This window comes from Lissotriton vulgaris, chromosome 1_1, assembly GCF_964263255.1.
Source record: "Lissotriton vulgaris chromosome 1_1, aLisVul1.2, whole genome shotgun sequence".
Lineage (NCBI taxonomy): Eukaryota > Metazoa > Chordata > Amphibia > Caudata > Salamandridae > Lissotriton > Lissotriton vulgaris.
Genome location: NC_141685.1, coordinates 1,614,457,134 through 1,614,479,375, shown reverse-complemented (window position 1 = coordinate 1,614,479,375; position 22,242 = coordinate 1,614,457,134). Strand labels below are relative to the sequence as shown.

General features: G+C 48.7%; 1 protein-coding gene across 2 annotated transcripts in view; it reads left to right on the top strand.

Moving 5' to 3' along the window:
- CPT1B (carnitine palmitoyltransferase 1B) overlaps positions 1–22,242 on the top strand; it is a 243,969-nt gene that overhangs the window by 24,152 nt on the left and 197,575 nt on the right. For both annotated transcript variants that reach the window (XM_086918762.1, XM_086918772.1), the window contains exon 4: positions 11,992–12,163. In XM_086918762.1, coding sequence (XP_086774888.1) covers positions 11,992–12,163 — 172 coding nt within the window. The remainder of the gene's footprint in view (positions 1–11,991; positions 12,164–22,242) is intronic.

The window sequence follows — 22,242 nt, the reverse complement described above, 5'->3', positions numbered from 1 at the left end:
CTTTAGACTCCGCTCTGTCCATCTGCATCCCTTCAGAACAGTGGTCTTCAAACTTTTTTAGATTGAGCCCCTCCAACGTAATCTTTTTAGATGTCGGGCCCCCCACCACCTAACAGAAATTTCTGGAATCTGGTACACTACATAATTGACTGACATCTGCATATCCCAGACCATATCCGGCAATTTCTGTCACCCTGCCTGCTACAGCACAAGCACTGTCCCCAGCCGTAATGCTGCCAATGCCTGTGAGACATGAGTATGGCTGTTGCGCCTATTGAGCTCACGCACACTCCGCAATTAGCATGCTGGGAGGCAGCGCACCGATATTGCAAGTGGCTCCATAGCGCACAAAAAGTTGTGGTGACCACAGCTGCATTGAGTACATTGAGGATAGTAGCAATGCACGGCTGCAGGCTATACTACTCTTGCTACGTAGCAAACGGAAAGTTCACACTTACTTTTGTTTATTCTTCCTCGTGAGCCCTCACTCCCAAGTTAAAAATGCACTCTTGCAGCTTCCTTGCCTTAACTCAGTCATAAGCCAGCCCCCAGCTACAATTATCCAATGGGAGGCTTAAGCTCAGTCAGTGGCAGGGTGCAGCAGACTCTGAGAATAGAATGCAAGCCATTCATTGATGATGATTTCTTGGATACATGACACGCTTAATGACGTCATCACTAACGTGGTGATACACAATCATGCCTGCCTGGACAGACCTACGCCTGCCTATGAAAACATACCAGCCCGTAACCATGCAATGTATGTTGTTCTTTTTATTTTGAAGTTGGGCAATTAATATTGAGACCACCACCTGCAGGGTCAGAAATTGTAGCCCCGGCCCTGTGAAATAAGTGCCGGTGGTGAGTACCGGAAACCACCGGCTCTAATTAAGCACTGCTTGAACCGTATCCGCACCCCATCTTGCCAAACACAGAACTGCTAATGTACTATTAAATGACCGTGAGTGTCCCCAGAGTATTTGAATCATCCTACATGACATGAAAATAAACAAAATATGATACTGCATTACATGCCCCTTCTCAAACCCATAAGAAATATAAACATGCAAACATTTCTCCTCACCAAATGTTTTGTTTAAAAAACATAATCATTGACACAGAAACAAAATTGCTTTAAAACTCAAACTAATGATAAATTTGTCAGTGTACAATGTGTCTAAATGATGCCAACTTCATGAAATCGTTGCATAATTGAAACTGAAGGGAAAGCCAGCTTAAAGTTTTTAACACAGTCAATTAAGTGCGCATTCTACAATTTATGAAGAATTGTCATGCCCATACTAATGTAATTTAAAGATAAATTTTGCCTCCTTCCTGTGAAGAACTAACCTTCCCGGACGATTCATTCCGAGAGCTGAAAAGCTTCATCTGCGTTGGGAGGCAGGGAGTCTCCTGTGCTGTTAAACCGAAAGCGGACTGCTTTCAGGGTTTGCTTTCAACATGACAAAATAATGGTCAGGTCGTGCCCCATTGATTAGGAAAGTGTGGAACAATGAGATTCTAGGGTGGAGAGTGCGCCCCCCATGAGATAGTGTCGCTGGGGCGCGCCCCACAGTTTGAAGAACTGTGCTTTAGAAGCAGCTGTGTCCATCTGCATGCCTTTATACTCAGCTCTGTCCATCTGCATTCCTTTAGAACCAGCTCAGCCCATCTGCATCCCTTTAGAACCAGCTCTGTCCATCTGCATGCCTTTAGACTCAGCTCTGTCCATCTGCATCCCTTAAGAACCAGCTCTGTCCATCTGCATGCCTTAAGATTCAGCTCTGTCCATCTGCATCCTGTTAAAGCCAGTTCTGTCCATCTGCATCCCGTTAAAGTCACCTCTGTCCAGCTGCATCCCTGTAGACTCAGCTCTGTCCATCTGCATCCCCTTAGAACCAGCTCTGTCCATCTGCATGCCTTTAGACTCCGCTCTGCCCATCTTCCAATTTTTCCAATTTCAAATCTTTATTTCGGTCACAAGACCATAAAAGATATGCACATAAATGTTACATCATTAAAACCAAGTGATAAACACATTTTTAAGAGCATAAAATAAAAAAACAGATTGGTTCAAAATGAATTTAAAAGACAGATTCACTGAATCGAGGGGAATGGGTTAACTCTACCTCCCCAAGCCCTTTAGCAACCTAGCATGTGTAACCCACATTGCAGTTAAAAATGTTGACATTGTCAAGACAGTTACCGGGGATAAGTCAGTTTTTAAAACTCTATAAGCTGGTAGGAGTTGTCTAGACTTAGCTCTGCCCATCTGCATTCTGTTAAAGCCACCTTTGTCCATCTGCATCCTGTTAAAGCAAGCTCTGCCCTTCTGCATCCCGTTAAAGCCAGCTCTGTCCAATTGTATCCCTTTAGACTCGGCTCTGTCCAGCTGCAACCCTTTAGACTCAGCTCTGTCCATCTGCAGCTGTGTCCATCTGCATCCCGTTAAACCCAGCTCTGTCCAGCTGCATCCCTTTAGACTCAGCTCTGTCCATCTGCATGCCTTTAGACTCAGCTCTGTCCATCTGCATTCCTTTAGAACCAGCTCAGTCCATCTGCATCCCTTTAGAACCAGCTCTGTCCATCTGCATGCCTTTAGACTCAGCTCTGTCCATCTGCATCCCTTTAGAACCAGCTCTGTCCATCTGCATGCCTTAAGATTCAGCTCTGTCCATCTGCATCCTGTTAAAGCCAGTTCTGCCCATCTGCATCCCGTTAAAGTCACCTCTGTCCAGCTGTATCCCTGTAGACTCACCTCTGTCCATCTGCATCCCTTTAGAACCAGCTCTGTCCATCTGCATGCCTTTAGACTCAGCTCTGCCCATCTGCATTCTGTTAAAGCCACCTTTGTCCATCTGCATCCTGTTAAAGCAAGCTCTGCCCATCTGCATCCCGTTAAAGCCAGCTCTGTCCATCTGAATCCATTTAGATTCAGCTGTGTCCATCTGCATCCCGTTAAAGCCAGCTCTGTCCAATTGTATCCCTTTAGACTCGGCTCTGTCCAGGTGCAACCCTTTAGACTCAGCTCTGTCCATCTGCACGCCTTTAGAACCAGCTGTGTCCATCTGCATCCCGTTAAAGCCAGCTCTGTCCAGCTGCATGCCTTTAGAACCAGCTGTGTCCATCTGCATGCCTTTAGAACCAGCTGTGTCCATCTGCATGCCTTTAGACTCAGCTCTGCCCATCTGCATCCCTTTAGAACCAGCTCTGTCCATCTGCATCCTGTTAAAGCCTGCTCTGCCCATCTGCATCTCTTTAGAACCAGCTGTGTCCATCTGCATCCTTTTAAAACCTGCTCTGTCCATGTTCACCCTGTTAAATACCATCTCTGTCCAGCTGCACCCTGTTAAAACCAGCTCTGTCCATCTGTATCCCTTTAAACCCTGTTGCATCCTGCTGGGCCCTTCTGCGTTGCGCTGCACCTCGCTAGGGTGCAGATTGTGAGGTGTGCATGTGTAAAAGGCCGGGTTATACAACTTGCATTCAGTGAAGGCCGCTGTTGCTAACCCGCACCGTGTGTGTAAACACGTGCACCTGTTATTACTATCTACCAGGAGTGAGAGCAGAGGCTAACATGCATAAGGAGAGCCCCCATACCTTTTCTGTAGCAAGAATTTTCGTTTGACTCTGCCCTGATGGAGGTCTTTGTTCTGTCTTATTGGCCAACACTGTGCTAGATGTAAGCAGGACATCTTTAATTTTGGACGTGCTGTGGCCCTAGCCAGGCGTTTGCCGGCTGCAATGTGAAGTACAACCCTCTTCAGTGAAAACTTGTATGTTTGGCTCCTTTAGGAAAGTCCGTCTGATGTCATCTGTTATAAGGAAGGCTCTGCAGGTACCAGGCCCCTTATCTCCTCAGGGTGCACAATAACTGCTCTTGGTGCGGAAAGAGGCTGACCCCTAGTACAGATGGCTGCCCCTTCAGACATGCAGAGTCTGCACCAGGGAGAGGTTTCTGACCAGCGCCTGCCTTCCATGGTTATTGGTGTTCCATGTAGTCAACAGGAGGCGCTGTAATGAGAGGTGTTCGACTCAGAAAACCTCTCTGCAGCCATTTTGAAAATACTGAAGAATGTCATGTGACAATCGCCGCCTCAAGGTGTGTGGTCCAACTTGGCAAGTGAATAGCTGGATCCAGTGTGTTGGGGGAGTTCAGCCAAACTCATTAAGGCTCTGGACATAGGCCCAACACTGACCTATCAGTGACCTTCACACATTGTGAGAGTGTGAAGAATCAAGGTGTGACATACTATGCCTCCTAATGAAAAAGGCATTACTGTTAGAGGACGTCTATAGAGTAAGAACATTAAACTTGGCCCAAAGTGTGTGTGCCTTTGCATGGGTGTTATAAAACAGGAGGGTGCCTGTCTCCTTGCACTGTATATCTATTTTTCTCTGCAGTGTGTGCCAGGACTGTGATACCAGCGTGTTGTCACGATAGACCCGACCCACGGACTATTCCGAGGCATGGAGCGGAGCCGCGGGAACTACGATTACCAGCATGCATAGCGGGTGGCAGAGCGGAACGTACACGCCTACATAAGCCGGCAGACGCAAGGACGCTGCGTCGGATATTTGAACTGTTGTTGGCGTCGTAGGAATTCCCTCCCTGATGTCCAAGCAGGTATTCACCAAGGGACGCCGAAACCAGATTGAGCTGACGCTCTCTGGTTTATCTTGATATCGGCTTAGTGTTCGTATATTTGACTCACACCACGGAGGTGTTTTCCGCGTCTGAGATACAGAAGCCGGAGAAGCACGGCTGTGCTTAACTCTCTCACATACCCGGGTGCAGGAACGGGCGTTCCCTGCTACTACCGGAGAGACGTAACATCCACATCTCTGGGACGCACACCACGGAGGTGTTTTCCGCGTCTCAGGGGATCGGAACGAAAACCCCTTGTTCCGAAGTCAGGCAAGATCGAGCGGCTGCTCTCTGCCTGAGCTGTACTGTTTAGGCTTCCTGAGATACAGTAGGATAGGGCTCTTGAAGTGGTACAGGTCGAGCGGCTGTTCCCTGCCATTACTCAAACGGAAGGTAGAAGGCCCGGCTAGGTGTTTCCCTCGTTGGGTAAATTCATTCGAGTCCTTCTGAAGATCAGGACCTGGGCTCAGCATTTCGAACCCATCACAGCTGTCAAACGGCATTGTCGGCCGCTACTTAGCACAGTGTCCTTCGTTGGCAGAACACTGGGACTGGTGTTCATACGAAGGACGGTGAGACCATCTTGGAGCTGTGATTGGGTATCGTTAACACTTTTTGACACTAACTATATTGTGTGTAACTGTAATAAGCATTGCTCTTTACCTTTGAACATTAAATCGGTAAAGCTGTAATTGGTTGTCTGTTGTCAAAAGTAATTGTGGGCTGTCCCCGATCCCGGGAAACTGAGGGCGTTACAAAATATCCGACCTTTACAACCATAACTATCCCCTGGTCGGTGGGTACAGCCATGGCAACAATAGACGATGTGTTGGCCGTTCTAGCCGCGGTGCAAGCGGAACTTGCCACCTCTAGACAGGAGACAGCGGACGTCAAGGCCCGGATGGACGCTTATCAGGCAGACCCCTTCGCTCCAGGTCCTACAGCCACGACATCGTCCACTGCGGTGGTGGTGGAAATGCCGGTCTCTATCCCTCTGGCCACACCGGAGAGGTACAGTGGTGATCCTGATACAGTACAAGTTTTCCTCACGCAGATAGCGTTGCATTTGTCCTGCAAGCCCAAGGCATTTCCTACCAGTCAAGCCAGGGTGGCCTTCCTGATTTCCTACCTGGCAGGCAACGCTGCGCAATGGGCGGTTCCGCTAGTGGGCAGAGACGACCCACTCCTGTGCGATTGGGGTGCTTTCCGCGAGGAATTCCTGAAGGTCTTTGACAGGAGGGCGGATTCATATACCGCAGGTCGTGAAATGTTAGAGTTAAAACAAGGCAGTGGTGACTTGTTGCAGTACCTGAACTCTTTTAGACGGTTAGTGGCCGAAACCAAGTGGCCTCTCTCTAAACAAACTGCACTGTTCCATCAAGGTCTGAGCGAGGAGCTCAAGGACGTGGTGGCACAGATAGATCCCCAACCTAAAACATGTGAGGGTCTAATCAATTTGGTGTTGAGGCTGGAACATAGGCTGAGCGAGAGGAAAGGCGACCATAAGAGGAAAGGAAAATCTGTGACCCCCTATGGGGCGGTGGGAGGCCAAGAACCTAGCCCATCTGCAAAGACCGAACCTATGGACATTGGAGCCATAAGGGCCAGCCTAACTGCCACGAGAAGGAGTCGAGACGCAAGCAAGGTCTATGCCTGTATTGCGTCAAGAAAGGACATTACGTCCGAGAATGCCCTGCCAAACCCAAAACCAATCGATACCGGCCCAACCGAACGGTGACGGCGGTGGTGGATACACCGGCGGAAAACTAACGGACTCCCGGAACAGCGAGGGGGCCTCCTGGAGTCACGTAACCATCCCTTCTATGTCTCGATCGGATCATGCGGGGCAGCAACATTTGTTCATTACGGTGTACATTGGGGTTCAGGAACAATGGATACCTGTGGTGGCCATGGGGGATTCCGGAGCCACCGGACTCTATATGGATCAGAAGGAGGCCCAGAGATTGGGTATCCTGCTCATTCCGAAGGCCATACCCGAAGAAGTGTATGATGTGGACGGGAGACGTTTAGCCACAGGACCCATCGGACACCACACGGGGGAGCTTCCTGTGCGGTATGGGAAGTGGCATGAGGAATACATTGACTTTAACATCATCCGAGCTCCACAGTACGGTGTTATACTTGGTCTGCCCTGGCTCAAAAAGCATAACCCATCCATCGATTGGGCAACCCATGATATCTGGATGACCTCACCGCTTTGCTCGCGGCGGTGTGTAAAACGACAAGATTCCCTCCACAGCCATCAGGGCGAAGGACACACGGTCGCCACTGCAGCTGAGAAGGAAGTAGCGCTACCAGACGCATACCTGGACTACGAAGACGTATTCGATGAAGTACGGGCCGAAGTACTCCCTCCGCACAGAGAGTACGGTTGTCAAATAGACTTGGTACCGGGGGCAAATGTCCCAAGTGGAAGACTATACGCCTTAACCGAACCGGAGAATATCCATCTTCGTGCATATCTTGGGGTTGGGGTTTATCAGGCCCTCCAAGTCGCCTGCTGCCTCGCCCCTCTTCTTCATTCCGAAGGCCAATGGGGAGTTGAGGGCATGCGTGGACTTTAGGGCCTTGAACGCCATCACCATAAAAAACAAGTACCCTTTGCCTCTTATTAGTGTTCTCCTTGAACAGGTGAAGAAGGCCAGGGTCTACACCAAGTTGGATCTCAAAGGGGCTTACCATCTGGTGCGTATGAGACAGGGCGACGAGTGGAAGACGGCGTTTAAGACCCGGTTTGGCCTCTTCGAATATCTCGTCATGCCCCTGCGGCCTTTCAGTACTTCCTCAACTAGGTGTTCCGCGAGGTCCTAGATGTATACATGGTGGTATACATCGATGATATTCTCATCTATTCAAACACAGAGGAGGACCATATCGTCCACGTTCAGGCAGTACTTAGGAAGCTACGAGAGAATATGCTGTTCTGCAAGCTCAGCAAATGCGACTTTCATGTCACGTCTGTCGAATTCCTCGGAGTGATGCTGAGCTCAGACGGGCAAGAGATGGCGGAACGTAAGATCCGGGCAGTGGAAGAATGGCCAGTCCCACAAGGGGTTAAGGAAGTACAGAGCTTTATTGGGTTCGCCAATTTTTATAGGCGCTTCATTGATGGGTTCTCAGGATTGGTAGCCCCGATAACACAACTTCTACGGAAATCTCAAGAGTTCGTATGGAATAAAGAAGCGCAGGGAGCATTCGTAGCGCTGAAGAAAGCTTTCAGCTCAGCTCCAATATTGTCTCACCCTGATCCAGAGCAACCGTATGTGGTGCAAGCCGATGCGGCAGAAGTTGCGTTGGGTGCCATACTGCCACAACTTCATCAAGGGACAGGAGAGCTTCATCCCGTAGCAATTATGTCCAGGAAGTTAAACGATGCTGAGCGCAACTATCACATCGCGGAGAAAGAGCTACTAGCGAACAAGGACGCCTTCACAGAGTGGCGTCACATGTTGATGGGGGCACGTCATGTGGTCACAGTCTACATGGACCACCGGAATCTACAGTTTATGACGGCGGCGAGACACCTATCGCCCAGACAGATGAGGTGGATGCTTTTCTTTTCTGCGTTTAACTTCCACATCACATATCGGCCTGGGTCGGAAAACAGGAAGGCGGACGCGCTGTCGCGGCAGACAGCGGCCAAGGACCCGAGTCCGGCCCTGGAACAGTCCATTATTCATCCCAAGGTGGTGTTGGGAGTTATACAACCGGATGCATTCCTTAAGGCCATCCAGACGGGGATCCATTCATTCACCTGGGACAGGTGCTCCGCAGTCATAGGGAATGGCAAGTCGTGGACGGAATTCCAATGAGAGGGCGTTGTCTGTTGCTACCAACTTCCAGACTCCGGAAGCAAGCATTCGAATGGTGCCATGTATCGCCCTGTGCAGGACATCTCGGTTTTGAGAAAACGATGGCCAGCATGGGAAGACAGTTCTGGTGGCTGGCCATTCGAACGGATGTCAGGAGATGGGGAGCCGACTGCTCCATTTGTGCCTCCATGAAGGTCGATCACAGAAAGTCTCATGGACTCCTTTAACCTCTTCCCACACCAAGCAGGCCTTGGGAGAACATTTCTCTAGACTTCACAGTAGGGCAGCCCGCGGATCAGGGAAACACGGCTATCCTGGTGATGATCGACTACCTCACCAAGATGGGTCACTTTATCGCCTGTAAACAAGTACCATCTGCGGGTGTGTTGGCATCCTTGTTGTTGAAGAACGTGGTAAGATTGCACGGCCTGCCCAACGTGATAGTGTCCGACAGAGGGTCACAGTTCTCCGCTCAGTTCTGGAGAACGTGGTGTTCGGCGCTGCACGTCAAATCGGCCATGTCCACAAGTTACCACCCGCAGACGGATGGCCAGACTGAACGCCTGAATCAGTCACTTAAACAATACCTGCGCTGTTTCGTCGAGCAAGGAAAGGATGAGTGGGTGGATCTGCTATGGATTGCTGAAATAGCATACGACAATGCCACGCATAGCTCTACCAAGGCTTCCCCTTTCTACGGCAACTACGGTCATCACTCCCGGTTCCTCCCTTTTGTTCACTCTCTCAAAGAAGACAAGATGCCTGAAACATCAAGGAGAGTAGCTAACATCAAGGAAACCCTGATTCGATCCCGGCAGTTGTTGGACAAGGCCAAGGCGAACTATAAGGCAGTGGCTGACAGGAGGAGGAGGCCTGGACCTCTGTACCGAATAGGAGACTACGTTTGGGTGTCTACTCGGAACATGCGGTTTCGCAATCGCAGCTTGTTTCATCCCAAGTATATTGGCCCCTACCGTATCGCCAAAAGCATCGGCCCCGTGAACGTGAAGGTGTGTTTGCCTCCCAGTCTGCGTATACATCCTGTTTTTCCCGTGTCCTTGCTCAAACCGGCGAATGAAAGGGCAAGTCCAGTTACGGCCCCAGTTGCAGTTGATTCTGAGGAAGAATACGAGGTCGCTGGCATCAAGGGCTCCAAATGGCAATGGGGTAAACTATGGTACCTGGTAGCCTGGAAAGGCTATGGCCCAGAAGAACAATCCTGGGAGCCGGCAGCCGGGATGCCTGCACCCCGCTTGGTCTCCCTGTTCCACAAGAAACATCCGACTTGTGCGGGTCCGGTCGGGAGGGGCTGATGGAGGAATGATATACTGTCACGATCGCCCTGACCCACGGACTATTCCGAGGCATGGAGCGGAGCCATGGGAACTACGATTACCAGCTGCATAACGGGAGGCAGAGTGGAACGTACACGCCTACATAAGCCGGCAGACGCGAGGACGCTGCGTCGGATATTTGAACTGTTGTTGGCGTCGTAGGAATTCCCTCCCTAGTGTCCAAGCAGGTATTCACCATAGGACGCCGAAACCAGATTGAGCGGACGCTCTCTGGTTTATCTTGATATCGGCTTAGTGTTCGTATCTTTGACGCACACCGCGTCTGAGATACAGAAGCCGGAGAAGCACGGCTGTGCTTAACTCTATCACATACCCGGGTGCAGGAACGGGCGTTCCCTGCTACTACGGGAGAGACGTATCATCCACATCTCTGGGACGCACACCACGGAGGTGTTTTCTGCGACTCAGGGGATCGGAACGAAAACCCCTTGTTCTGAAGTCAGACAAGATCGAGCGGCTGCTCTCTGCCTGAGCTGTACTGTTTAGGCTTCCTGAGATACAGTAGGATAGGGCTCTTGAAGTGGTACAGGTCGAGCGGCTGTTCCCTGCCATTACTCAAACAGAAGGTAGAAGGCCCGGCTGGGTATTTCCCTCGTTGGGTAAATTCATTCGAGCCCTTCCGAAGATCAGGACCTCGGCTCAGCATTTCGAACCCATCACAGCTGTCGAACGGCATTGTCGGCCACTACTTAGCACAGTGTCCTTCGTTGGCAGAACACTGGGACTGGTGTTCATGCGAAGGACGGTGAGACCATCTTGGAGCTGTGATTGGGTATCGTTAACACTTTTTGACACTAACTATATTGTGTGTAACTGTAATAAGCATTGCTCTTTACCGTTGAACATTAAATCGGTAAAGCTGTAATTGGTTGTCTGTTGTCAAAAGTAATTGCGGGCTGTCCCCGATCCCGGGAAACTCAGGGCTTTACAAGTGTGTCAAGGATGTTATGAATTACAAGATATAAGTTTTCTTGTCAGGCTTCTTGTGATGAAACCTGTTCCTTGTTAAGTGTAGCTTGTTCCTCCAATTCTTGTTGAGTGCATTTAGTGGAACACCTGTTAGTGTCCCATTTTCTGTGTTTATTTTATATCCATTGCTAACCTGTGTTTTTTGCATTGTGTTTGCGCATGTTTGTATTTCTCATGGATGTGTTTATGATTTTATGCATAACACTGGGCCTACGGAAGATGAAACCATAGGGCACCGTGTCCTGTGGTTTTAGAGGCTGATGGGAAATTGAATGTTGCTGGTCACTGAACATTTTGTTCTGCATTGGAGGACCATCTAAAGCATTGGACATCCTTGTTTTTACTATGAGAGAAGTGAGTGCCCGAAGGTCCCTTTTTTTTTAAGTTGCACTGCTGTGAAGAGGAGTTTTGATCACTCTAGTTTTATTGGTTAAGCGATGCATTAGTGGTGTTCCCAATCATCCTAGGTTTCACTCCTCAAAAGGTAAACCGCTGATGCCCCCAGTCATTAACCGATACTCCCCCGTAGAGGTGAACTCTTGATCCTGTTACTCACCCTAAATGTAGCTGTTGTGGGATGAACATCTGTTTCCCCCGTTACAGTTTTTCATAGATTTTATTGTTGATCGGTTGCATTGCAAAAAGCTGTTTACAAAAATGTATCTTGTCATACTTATTGTATTCTAAATATTGATTACAAAAGTGTTGTTTCATTGTTTGCAGATTTGAAATGTATGACTTTAATATTTAGTTCAGACCGTATTCTAGCTTCAATATTCTGGTACCAGACCACTGAAGATGTAGATCTCTAGTGGTTCTGATAATCCTAGATTTCACACTTGATGAGGGGAGCTGGTGATCCCAGTAACTGTAGATTTCACTCAGGCGGTGAACTTCTAGGATCCCAGAAATGATAGGTTTTAGTGAAGAAGTGAACCTCTGGTGACCTCAGTAATCATCTTTTTTGTAAGCGAGGTCAACCCTTGAAAGCCTCGTTTCTCCTGGGTTTCTGAGTTTAACTACTACATCTGTGACCTCTTGGTGGTCTCAATGGTCCATGGTTCTGCTGTTGAGCGGTAGATCGTGTGGGTTCACTACCAGAGGGGTGAGCTGGTTTAGCCATAGCTTGCTCTGTTGTGGAGACAGACTCCTGATGCCTTCTCACCTTTCTCTCCCTTCACTCTAGTGCCTTGCTTAACACTCACACCAAGACCCTCGTGAGTGCCACCCTCTTCTCGACAGGCCTATGGCTGTCTGGCATCCTGTTCTTCAGACAAGCCACAAAGATGCTGCTGTCCTATCATGGCTGGATGTTCGAACCTCATGGCAAGATCAGCAGAAGCACCAAGATTTGGGCGGTAAGTGGTTGTGGAATGCCCTGAGTGAGCAAAGCTGATGGTGGGCTTTGGGGACCACGTCAGGCACACTATCTTATTTAACCCATCCTCAGCTCCTCATTTCTAACAGATGCAGAGAAGTATTGTATCTCTACACAGCTATCATGTTCACAAAGACAAACCAAGCGACATTGTTGTTCCAAAGTAGATTCAAGCTCAACTTTACTACAACTGCACTGAGCGCTGTGCAAAGTTGATCCTCGAAATGTACAAAGTCTCAGAGTGCAAACAAAATTGGCTTTTGAACACCATGAGTGTAGGTGTAACTCTTATCTGGTTAATTATCTTAGAGGGAAGAACAGACCCTGATGCAGCAGAGCTACAGAGTATGCCATGCCAGTTTCGAATTTGTGGAGTAAAGGGCTGCATAGCGCACTGAGGTTCTGCTGTTTTGGGCTGCACTTGCTGCACATGGAAGTCATGTGAGTGTTTTAAGGAATAGCAGCTACTTCCTCTAGCTTGCAGTGTTAACCTTGGTGCATTCCTTGCTACTTTTAGTCTGAGAGGTAGTGAAGGCAGCAGCAGGGAAAGAAACCACCTCTAAGAGCCCTATTTACATGCATTTGTTGTCACTCCTCGCTCCTTCCCCTAAATACTCACCAGTAAACATCAGGATGCGAGCTACTAATTACGTTAAGATGGGACAACATTGTGATTTCACCAGAGGCCAGTTGCAGCGTGGTGTCAAATATGGGTCAACCACCATTGACATTTTAGTAAATCACTGTGCAAAAGCGCCAACCGGTTTCCTGTGGTCAAGGTTTCCAAGTAGGCCAGTAACGCGTCCAGAGAAGTTGCATATTTGATTCATAGGTTGAGTTTGATTCAAAACAGCAATGTGGCCCTGGATGCCATACCAGCCTTTGGCTTCGAGGGGACAAATGCCACTGGATCTCTGATGATAATACGCCTGCTTTACCCCACCTGCACTTCAACGAAATTAGCCACTACATGGAAACTATTACAAATAAATGGGGTAGTGACTATGGGAGAACATCTTCTACTCATCACATAATATGTTGTCTCATGCACACCGGCCTCCACCTCACAGCCACACGCTGGAAGGTGACTGCTGTTTGCAAGATAGAATCCATTCTGGGAGCATTAGCAGCTGCCATCCTCAGCATGAGGATCTCACAGTTATGCAGAGACAGGACATCCTGGTGGCACATGAAATATTGACTGAATCGGTCTGGTGACTGCTGAATGTATGGCATGACTCTCTTCCAAACCCCTGAGCACTCGCAGTAAACACACATTGAAAACTGTCTGCTAATTCCCGGTAGTTTATTTTTCGTACGAATCGAGATATAGTTTGCTGAATATGAGATGTCTTAAAGGTAAAGAGTTATTATCTGTCTAGCATGGAGCAGTGGCGGTTCCTCTGCAATGGCAGTGGAGCGTCGTTTTATTTTACATTTGCCGCTCTTAGCAAGTGGTGTTGGGAGGGGCGGGGATTAGGCATGGGAGGGAGGAGGAGGAGGAGTGCTACGTGCACTCCACTCCCTAAGTGCACATATGAGTTTTGTCCTGCTGTTTCAGGCCTACCAAAACAGACATGAGCACTTAGGTTTTCTCCACTTAAGCTGCATTGAGCAACAGAGCTGGAGAAACCCCCCAGACTCCCGGGTATGAGCAGGCCATCTTTGTTACCTGTTCAGAACAATCCCAGCGCTGCTCTGCAGCTGGGGGATTGGACAGGGAGTCTGTCCCAGGGGCTGCTGGGACCCAGGAAGTGCAGAGGCGGCAAACGCGACACTGGAGAGACGACCGGCTGTCCGCAAAAGGTAAGTTAAAAAATATATATATTGTAATTCTCCTCTCCCTGCACGAGGCCAGCCGCGCGACCCCACCCGCCAACTACACTTTGTTTATAACAGCCACTGCTGGCATTGAGTAATATAGAGGACCCAAACAAGCCTTGAAAATGGATTTAATATGTCTCAAAGACTTTTTGACCTTTATTATTTCATATTTCATTACTTAGAAATGCTATTTTAAGAACAGACCAATGAACTGTGATGTTAAAGAACCTGCAGAACTAGTTAGTTCCCTAATTATGTCCAAGAATCCTGTGGCTCATATGTTTTAATCCAAGGAGGTCGGATCAGCCTCTAATTTACTCAGGTTTATTAAAAAAAAAATTATTGATGACTTGGGTAAAAACTCCACCTAAGGACAAACAACGAGTCAGCGGTAGTGGTACCCCAGAAGGGGGGACGATTTGAAGTGGTCTGATGTTCTTGCACCCAGGATTAGCAAGTGCAAGAGCTCCCGGCCCAGCTTTAATGGGTGTGAGCCAGTGGAGCTTTTGAGGCCAATTGGTGTTCTTAAGTCAGTAGGTGTCTCTTTAAGCTGGAGTCTTGTCTGCAACTAGTCAGTGAGGAGGTACAGATCCCTCAAGTCTGCCCCCTCTTGGCATGAGGTTGAAGGCAGACTAAAAGGCCAATCTTCCTTGAAAGTTACACAGAACACCATATAGATAATGTCTGACACCTCTAATCAGTACCGGACATCCACCCCATCAGTGTTGGACCAAGTTCTACTTAGAAAAAATGTGCAAGAAACGAATGACACCTCACGGAAACACCACCAACGGGGTAACTGGTATGTAATCTCCAGACAGGCCCCTGTCTCATCATCAAGAAGAAAAAGAGTGTCCAAAACAAACAACCAAACAGTGCAACAAACAGTGGAAGCAGAAGACATCTGCTAGTGACAAACAATTATATAAATAAGTGCATAAAACACAGCATCCACTTCTCTTCAATAACTTTATTCATAGAGAAATGAATGTCTGCTGTTGAAATAAAAAGGCTGGTAGCTATTCATGCATACCATTACCTATTGCCAATGCCGACATGTTTCACTGCCACAACAATTTTGGCAGATTCATCAGGGCTGCACTATATGCTGCCACTCCACTCTTGGACACTTGTTCTGTGTTAACTGCCAAAGAAACAGGCACATATAAGAAGTTAAAAACGTGCAACCACACCCAGTTCTGCTGTATATATTTAAAGCAATGTGTGAGTGTTATTTACCCAGAAACAGCCTGACTGCTCATACCAGCTGCCTGGGGGTCAAATGGGATGCAGAAGTACTCCTAAAGTGAGTCTCCGCCTTCACTGAGCTTGTATCAATCTGGCGGTGTAAAAACAAAAGGAAATGCCAACTGTCAGCAATATTCCAATGTTGTTAGCATCTTATTACACCACCCGGGGACATCCACGCTCTACTAAGAGACGCAGTGTAGTGTACAATGGTTTTTTCGCTACACTTCTAATTGTAAACGGAGCCTCACACACACACATTCAAGCTGCTGAATGGGCCCCCCATCTATACTGGTGACCAAAAAATGATGATATTGCTTGGAACATTTCTTTGGTGGTATAGAATGTAATCCCAAGCCGTCTCCATTCACACACGGTGTAACAGAGAATCACCTCCGTCGAAAAACACGCTATCGCTCCGTGTTCCCCATGTGCGCGGCATATTTAAAAAAGGTTACCCATTCGGCCACTATCTCATTCACACAGACTCCACCACGATACTTCTCACCGTGAGATCGTACGACGAGCGCCTCGTCTCATTCTAACTGTCTTTGCTCAGATCTCATGGAGATATGCATCTGTAGTGTGTACACACGCCCACGCCTTCCGATCACGTGTGTGTCTGTCTCTACCGAGGCGGCCATCTTAGAACGGTAGTTCAAGCAATTGGAATATGGCTAGTACAGTTGATTTAGTGCGCCGCTGCCAGCGCACACTAGTTAAAATAATTGCTTATATTTATTCTCAAATCTGCAAAGAGCGTGTTGCTTACAAATGGTGAAGCAGTCTATTAAATCCCCCCAAGTGCGATCACGTGATCCAACATTGGATCTGGCGGTCATCTTAGACTAGTCAAAATTGAGATTAGCATCCTGTGGACAGGGTCTTTTGTTGTTGGTTTATGTCTGAGTGGAGGGCGACCCAGTCCAATTTTTCCCTCAAAGCTCCTATTTAGAGTAGAATGAGGTTGAAGGCGCCTTGTTATACCCAGGCATTACTTTTGAGAGGAAGTGTGCATTTGTTTGTAGCCTGACTTGGCTGAGGAGCATAGCACAGCCACATAGTCCTTATGTGGCTGTGCTATGCATGAGTTTTGTAATGCACATGCATGCTTCTGTGATTATGTGTTGGAAATGCTTTGGAACTGATTGCACTGCAATATTTTGTGGCACAATTTACCTGCTGTAAGATGCTGTCTCAAGTTGTCCCATTTCGAATATGAGTAAAATGTCTATTTCTGTTTTTTCTTTGTGTTCTGGTGCTTGTAGCTCCGTGTTTAAAAAGAAATACCTAAACTACCAAAACTAAACTGCAGAGAGAAAGTAGGACTGTAAAACCGGCTTGTGCCTGACAGCCTCAAAGCACTGGTATGCCGTTTAGTTCTAGAAGCTGGTTTTGGAGCTGCATATTGACACCTTGTTATAATTGACACCAGCAGTCAAAACTGTGTTTATGTCAATGGAAATTCGGATGCTGTCAGTTGCAGCTCCTACCGCTGATGAATCAGTTACACTACGAGTCCCAGAGAGCTAAATGAGGCTTCTTTAAAGGCCAGGAATGGATGAAGGTATTACCCATGACTTGAGTATTGATATTAAACAAATTGTGGATGGTGGTAAAATTGATGTTCAGGTACTTGCATTAATGATGTGAGAGTGCATCGTTTTTTTAGGTCTCGCCTAGCGTTGCAGAGCGCATGCGCTGCTCACTCTGGCGAGATATATTGTAGATGAGATTTCAGAAGGGGATTTGAAGCCCCGACCATAATTTTCATTGGGTCACGTCAGCGCTTATGCTAAACGCTGGCTTCCTATTGAAAATGATGCTTCTTAATCACTGCCCTTTCTCCTTTTTGTCTGGCCCATCCGGACTGGATTGTCTGCCTTTCGGCTGTCGTGAGGCTTTTTCTTATCTACAGGGGGATGTAGTTGGGACCATGTTTCTGGATCAAGTTTCTGAAGTCTGGTTTTATTGTGGCTTGCACGGGCAGCCTCTCCTTGCTTCAGCTCCCCACACCCCCGCCCCCCTCGGAGCACACGTCCGCTCAGGGAGCCTCTCCTCGCCCCCCATCCCCCGCCTCGGAGCACACGCAACTTGTTGCTGGAAGCCTCCGTTGATTTGCACTTTCTCTGCCAGCGAAAGCTTGATTCCAACAACAACAAGCGCTGTCTGCCACATGAGTGTCCCCCGATCTAATGCAGCAGGCGCCGTCCACAGAGCAGCCAGGGAACCACTGCAGCCTGAGGAGGCTGGCGACGGGGAAGCCGCTGCGGAGAGCACTGCTGGAGGGGACGAGGGGGGTAAGACAGGGCCTGGCTCCCTGCTACGGCTGCAGAGCTGTCCTGCGCCGAACCTCCTCCTGCAGGCGGGGTACCGAGCCTGAAAAGGAGCACAGAGTTCGCAGGAGGGGTCTCCTGTGCTCCACAGCAGGCGCGAGGTTCAGCTTCAGCTTGGACCCTTTTGTGTGCAGCGCTCGCTTCCTGGCCGGAGAGGCGTCTGTGTGCGGAGGTGAAGTAAGGCGCTCTCTGAGAAGGTGGGTGAGAGTGCGCCTGAGTCACGGCTGCGCGATTGGTGTGTTATCGGACAGACACGTAGAGGGTACCCGGGCAGAGCCCTCACCACTTGTTGAGTTGTGCCTGTTGACCTTGACCAAGCCTCAGGTAGCATTGACTCACAGCAGCCCCAGCGTCGCCCCTCATCGAGCCGGCTGCAAGACAGGCTGCCTGCCCTGTGCAAACACACAACGTCTGATCCTCTGCTTCAGCAAAACCCTCTCAGTTATTAAATGTCACCTACAGACATCTATTCCCGCGATTGTCTCGTTGGACGTTTTTAAACTGCCTTCAATTTAGGGCGTTTTTCCCAGTGAAACTTTCAGATGGCTGGCTGCAGATACGACATAGAAGGAAGGCTGGGGCGTTGGAGAGGTTTGAGGTAGTGATTGTTTTTCACGCGCATCCCACGTCGTGTTGATTAATGACTTTTTGTTATTCATTGTGGTCACACAGTAAACGGGGGGACTCAAGTTGGCAGAGGTAGGCACCTTTGTCCAAATAGGGACCCTTGCTTCTAGTCAGGGTAAGGAGGCTACACTGCTAAATAACCCCTGCTCACCCCCTAGGTAGCTTGGCACGAGCAGGCAGGCTTATCTCAGAGGCAGTGTGTAAAGCATTTGTGAACACATACAGTATTACAGTGAAAACACTACAAATGGACACCACACCAGTTTAGAAAGATAAGTTACTAGACTTAACACAAGACCAAACAACAAAAATGCACAATACTGTAATCAAAAATAGACTTTAAAATGGCAGAAAATAGCTTAGTTCAATGTAGATGGTCAATGCAACACTTTACTCTTAAAGTACCTTAGATGCGTCACGCAAAACAAACAAAAGGGTCGCAGGGAAGTTGATGCGCTGTTCCTTACACTCAGGGGAGTGGATGTGTCGGTTTCTTACTGCTGCACAGGGGAGTTGAGGCTCGCTTCCTTACTGTGTGGGGAGTTGATGCATTGTTTCTTACTACGGCCTGGTGACAATGCGACAAAATGGCGCCTCGATGCAATGCGACGATCCAGTGCGATGCGACAAAATGGTGATTTGATGCAATGTAACAACGTGGATGCGATGCTAGCACGCCCAACGGCCGTGCGGTGAACTCAGTAGCTTCTGAGCCGCGACAGGCTTGCGACACGCTTCTCCGGTGATGCGACCTCTCCGGCGGCGACACCCTTTTCCGGGGATGCGACACGCTTCGTCGATAATCCGACGGTGAACAGCTGCGGCGACAACTGCTGCGGCGGCGACACGCTTCTCCTTGTTGCGTCACGCTTCCAGCTCCCAGCGACACGCAGTCTTCTCAGAGGGCCCAAACAACAGTAGTCAACTCTCTGCAGGTAGAATTCCCAGCAGGGGAATTCAGCGGAGCTGGTGGTGGGAAGTCTTGTATCCCTGAGACTTCAGGCAGGAGGCAAGTATACTTCAAGCCCTTGGAGATTCTTCTGCAAGATTGCAAAAGTACACACAAAGTTCCTTTTCTCCTTTCCTTGGCAATCAAGTAACCACTGCAGGCCACCCCAACAGCACAGCACAGGGGCAGCCTCCTCCTTCAGTTTCCTTGGTTCTTCTCCTTGGCAAAGGTTCGTCTTGATTCCCAGAAGTGATCTAAAGTTCAGGGCTTTCAGCTCTCATATTTATACCCCAAAAGTCTTTGTTCTCTATGTGTGAGGGGTCCTAGACCCAGTCCAAACCAGTTCTGGGTGCACTCTGCCAGTGCACAACTTCTTCCTTTCTCAGTGTGGGCCAGGGTCATCAGACGCACCACAGGAGGTGGAGCCAGCATTGTGGAAGGCAGGCACAGCCCTATTCAGGCCCAGATTCTACTCCTCCCACCACTCCAAATGCAGATAGGTCTGTTCAGCCTAGTGCTGACTCACCCAGACTCTTGGAGCCACCCCAGCCCCTGTCACTCACAAACCAGACATGGAATACACAAACCTAGCAGAGGCATGTTGGATGGTTAGGCAAGAAAATGCCTACTTTATAAAAGTGGTAGTTTCAAACATAGAGTGTAAAAATCACCCTCACTAAAAGATGTATTTTAACATTCTGAGTTCAGGCATACTAAACTTGAATCTCTACCTAGTTCCCCGAGTCAGTTAGAATTATAAGACGTTATAATCAAACTGCCCTTTCTGGCCTATGGGAACAGGTAGCCTTGCAATAGTGAAAAAAGAAATTGCCTGTAATTCACTATCAGGACATGCCACACACATCAGGGCATGTCCTACTTTTTACATACAATGCGCCCTGCCCATAGGGGTACCTTGGGCCTACCTTAGGGGTGACTAACATGTAGAAAAGGGAAGTTTAGGGACTGGCAAGTGGGTGCACTTGCCAAGTCGACATGGCAGTCCCAGACTGCACACAGGCTCTGCAATGGCAGGCCAGAGTCACATTTTACCAACTGCTTCTGTGGGTGGCACAACCAGTGCTGCAAGCCCACCAGCAGCATTTGATTTAGTGGTGGAGATTTCAAATATGAGAAACAAAAGTCTAGCACTAGTTTGGAGTTATTATTACAAGTAGTCCCTTAATCCTTATTGGCGTGGTTATAGAGTCACTGGCCTCATCAGGAATACCCATCCACCGGCAATATGTGGGACAGGAATGTTTCACCCACACCTTCTGCTTGCTGAAAACAATTAAATGCCTTGGTCAAATGTGAGGAAAGGAGGGGATTTCCCATCATCCATCTGCACAGCAAGTGATATCACTAGTTTCCAGCCAAAACTATCTTTACTTAATGGAGGTTGCAACACGAACGTGCCGGTGATGCGCCAAAGAAGATCTTGTCTGCGCCCATCCGCATCCTAACTTCACCCAGTGGCAAGATCTCTGGTTCTCCTCTTACTCACCTTCCTTCATTGCTGCTCTACATGACCAATCTGCGCCTTGAATCTAGGTTGCATCTCCAAGCGCTGCTACTGCACCTTGTCGGCCAACACCAAAGGTTTGTTGTCCTGGACCACGTTCCATTTCACATGCAATCTCCTGCACCCACCTCACTCCCCCCATGCACATCACACACTCAACACACACAACCACACACACCCTCCCATACTACACCACACTTCTCGTTGTCCTGCATACTCCTCAACACTCATTCCCTGACCAGCCACGCCACTGAGATTGGGGATCTGCTACACAACTGCTCTCTGGTCCTGCTCTTCCTGGCCGAATCTTGCCTGACTCCCTTGTCAGCCCCCTTTATAATGACTGCACCCCCCCCAGTACACAATATCAGAAGACATGACAGGACAAACAAACATGGGGGCAGAATCACTATCATCCCCAAAGAATCCATCCAATTCTCCACCACCTCAGAAAAGCATCAAAAGCAACATGAAACCCTTGATGTTCTAACTCCTGAACCTTGCCAACCACATCCTGAAAGGCACCCTCATCTTCCGCCCTCAACGACCACCTCACAACTTCAGCAGTGCCATTGTGAAATTCTCTTCACCTCCCTAATCCTCAGCTCCAGATCCTTCATCCTCCTCTGCGACCGCAACTGCCACCTGGAAGACCTCACTGATCCCAACCTAATCAAGGACCTGTCCAACCTAGGACTACCCCAGCAAGTGGAAGGACCCACACACACTGCTCGGCACCTACAGGACCCCATCTTCACAGCCTTCAGCATATTACAATAGACAAGCCCACACTGATCACCTGGTCTGATCACAACTTTATCAAAATCCCGCAGACTTATCCCAAACCACTGCAGAAACACTGTCACCAAATCTTCACAACTGGACTGGAACAAGAGCCTAGAAGCATCCTGGTCCTCAACACCCCTATACCACTGGCCTCAACAGAACAGCAACGGCCCAACTCCATCTTTATTTATTTTAGGGGTTTTATATAGTGCCAGCTGGACCTGAGGGTATCAGAGCGCTTCTCAACAAGTAACTTATGCAAACAAGCAGTGCAGAGATCATAGTAGAACATAGAGATTCGCTACGGGTAGAGTTCGAACAAAGGAGTTGATTGAGCGGATGGAAACCTGAAGAGTGCAGGTCACACAGAACGAGTAGTCAACACGTTTTCTTCTTTGGGCGGAGGGAGGGGATAGGATAACCAGAAGGGGTCCGGGGTTAGAGGATGTCAGTATCACAGGACAGAGTTAAAGTCAGATGGAGTGCCGGCTAAGGTAATTCCGTGGATCCTCTCGGTTCGCTAGTGAGCGGTCGAGGAAGAGGACTTTGAGCAGGCTTTTGAATTTTGCAAAAGAGGGGATCATTCTGATGGGGGTGGGAGGGGGTTTCCAGATTTTGGGAGCGTTGCCAGCAAACGACCTGGCCGCGGTATTTTGTTTGCGTGTTTTCAGCGGGATGAGTAGCAAAGTATTGGAGCTCCTGAGGTTCTTAGACTGGCCGGCCTTTTTGAGTTTGGCAGCCAGGTATTCCGGTATGCCTGTGTG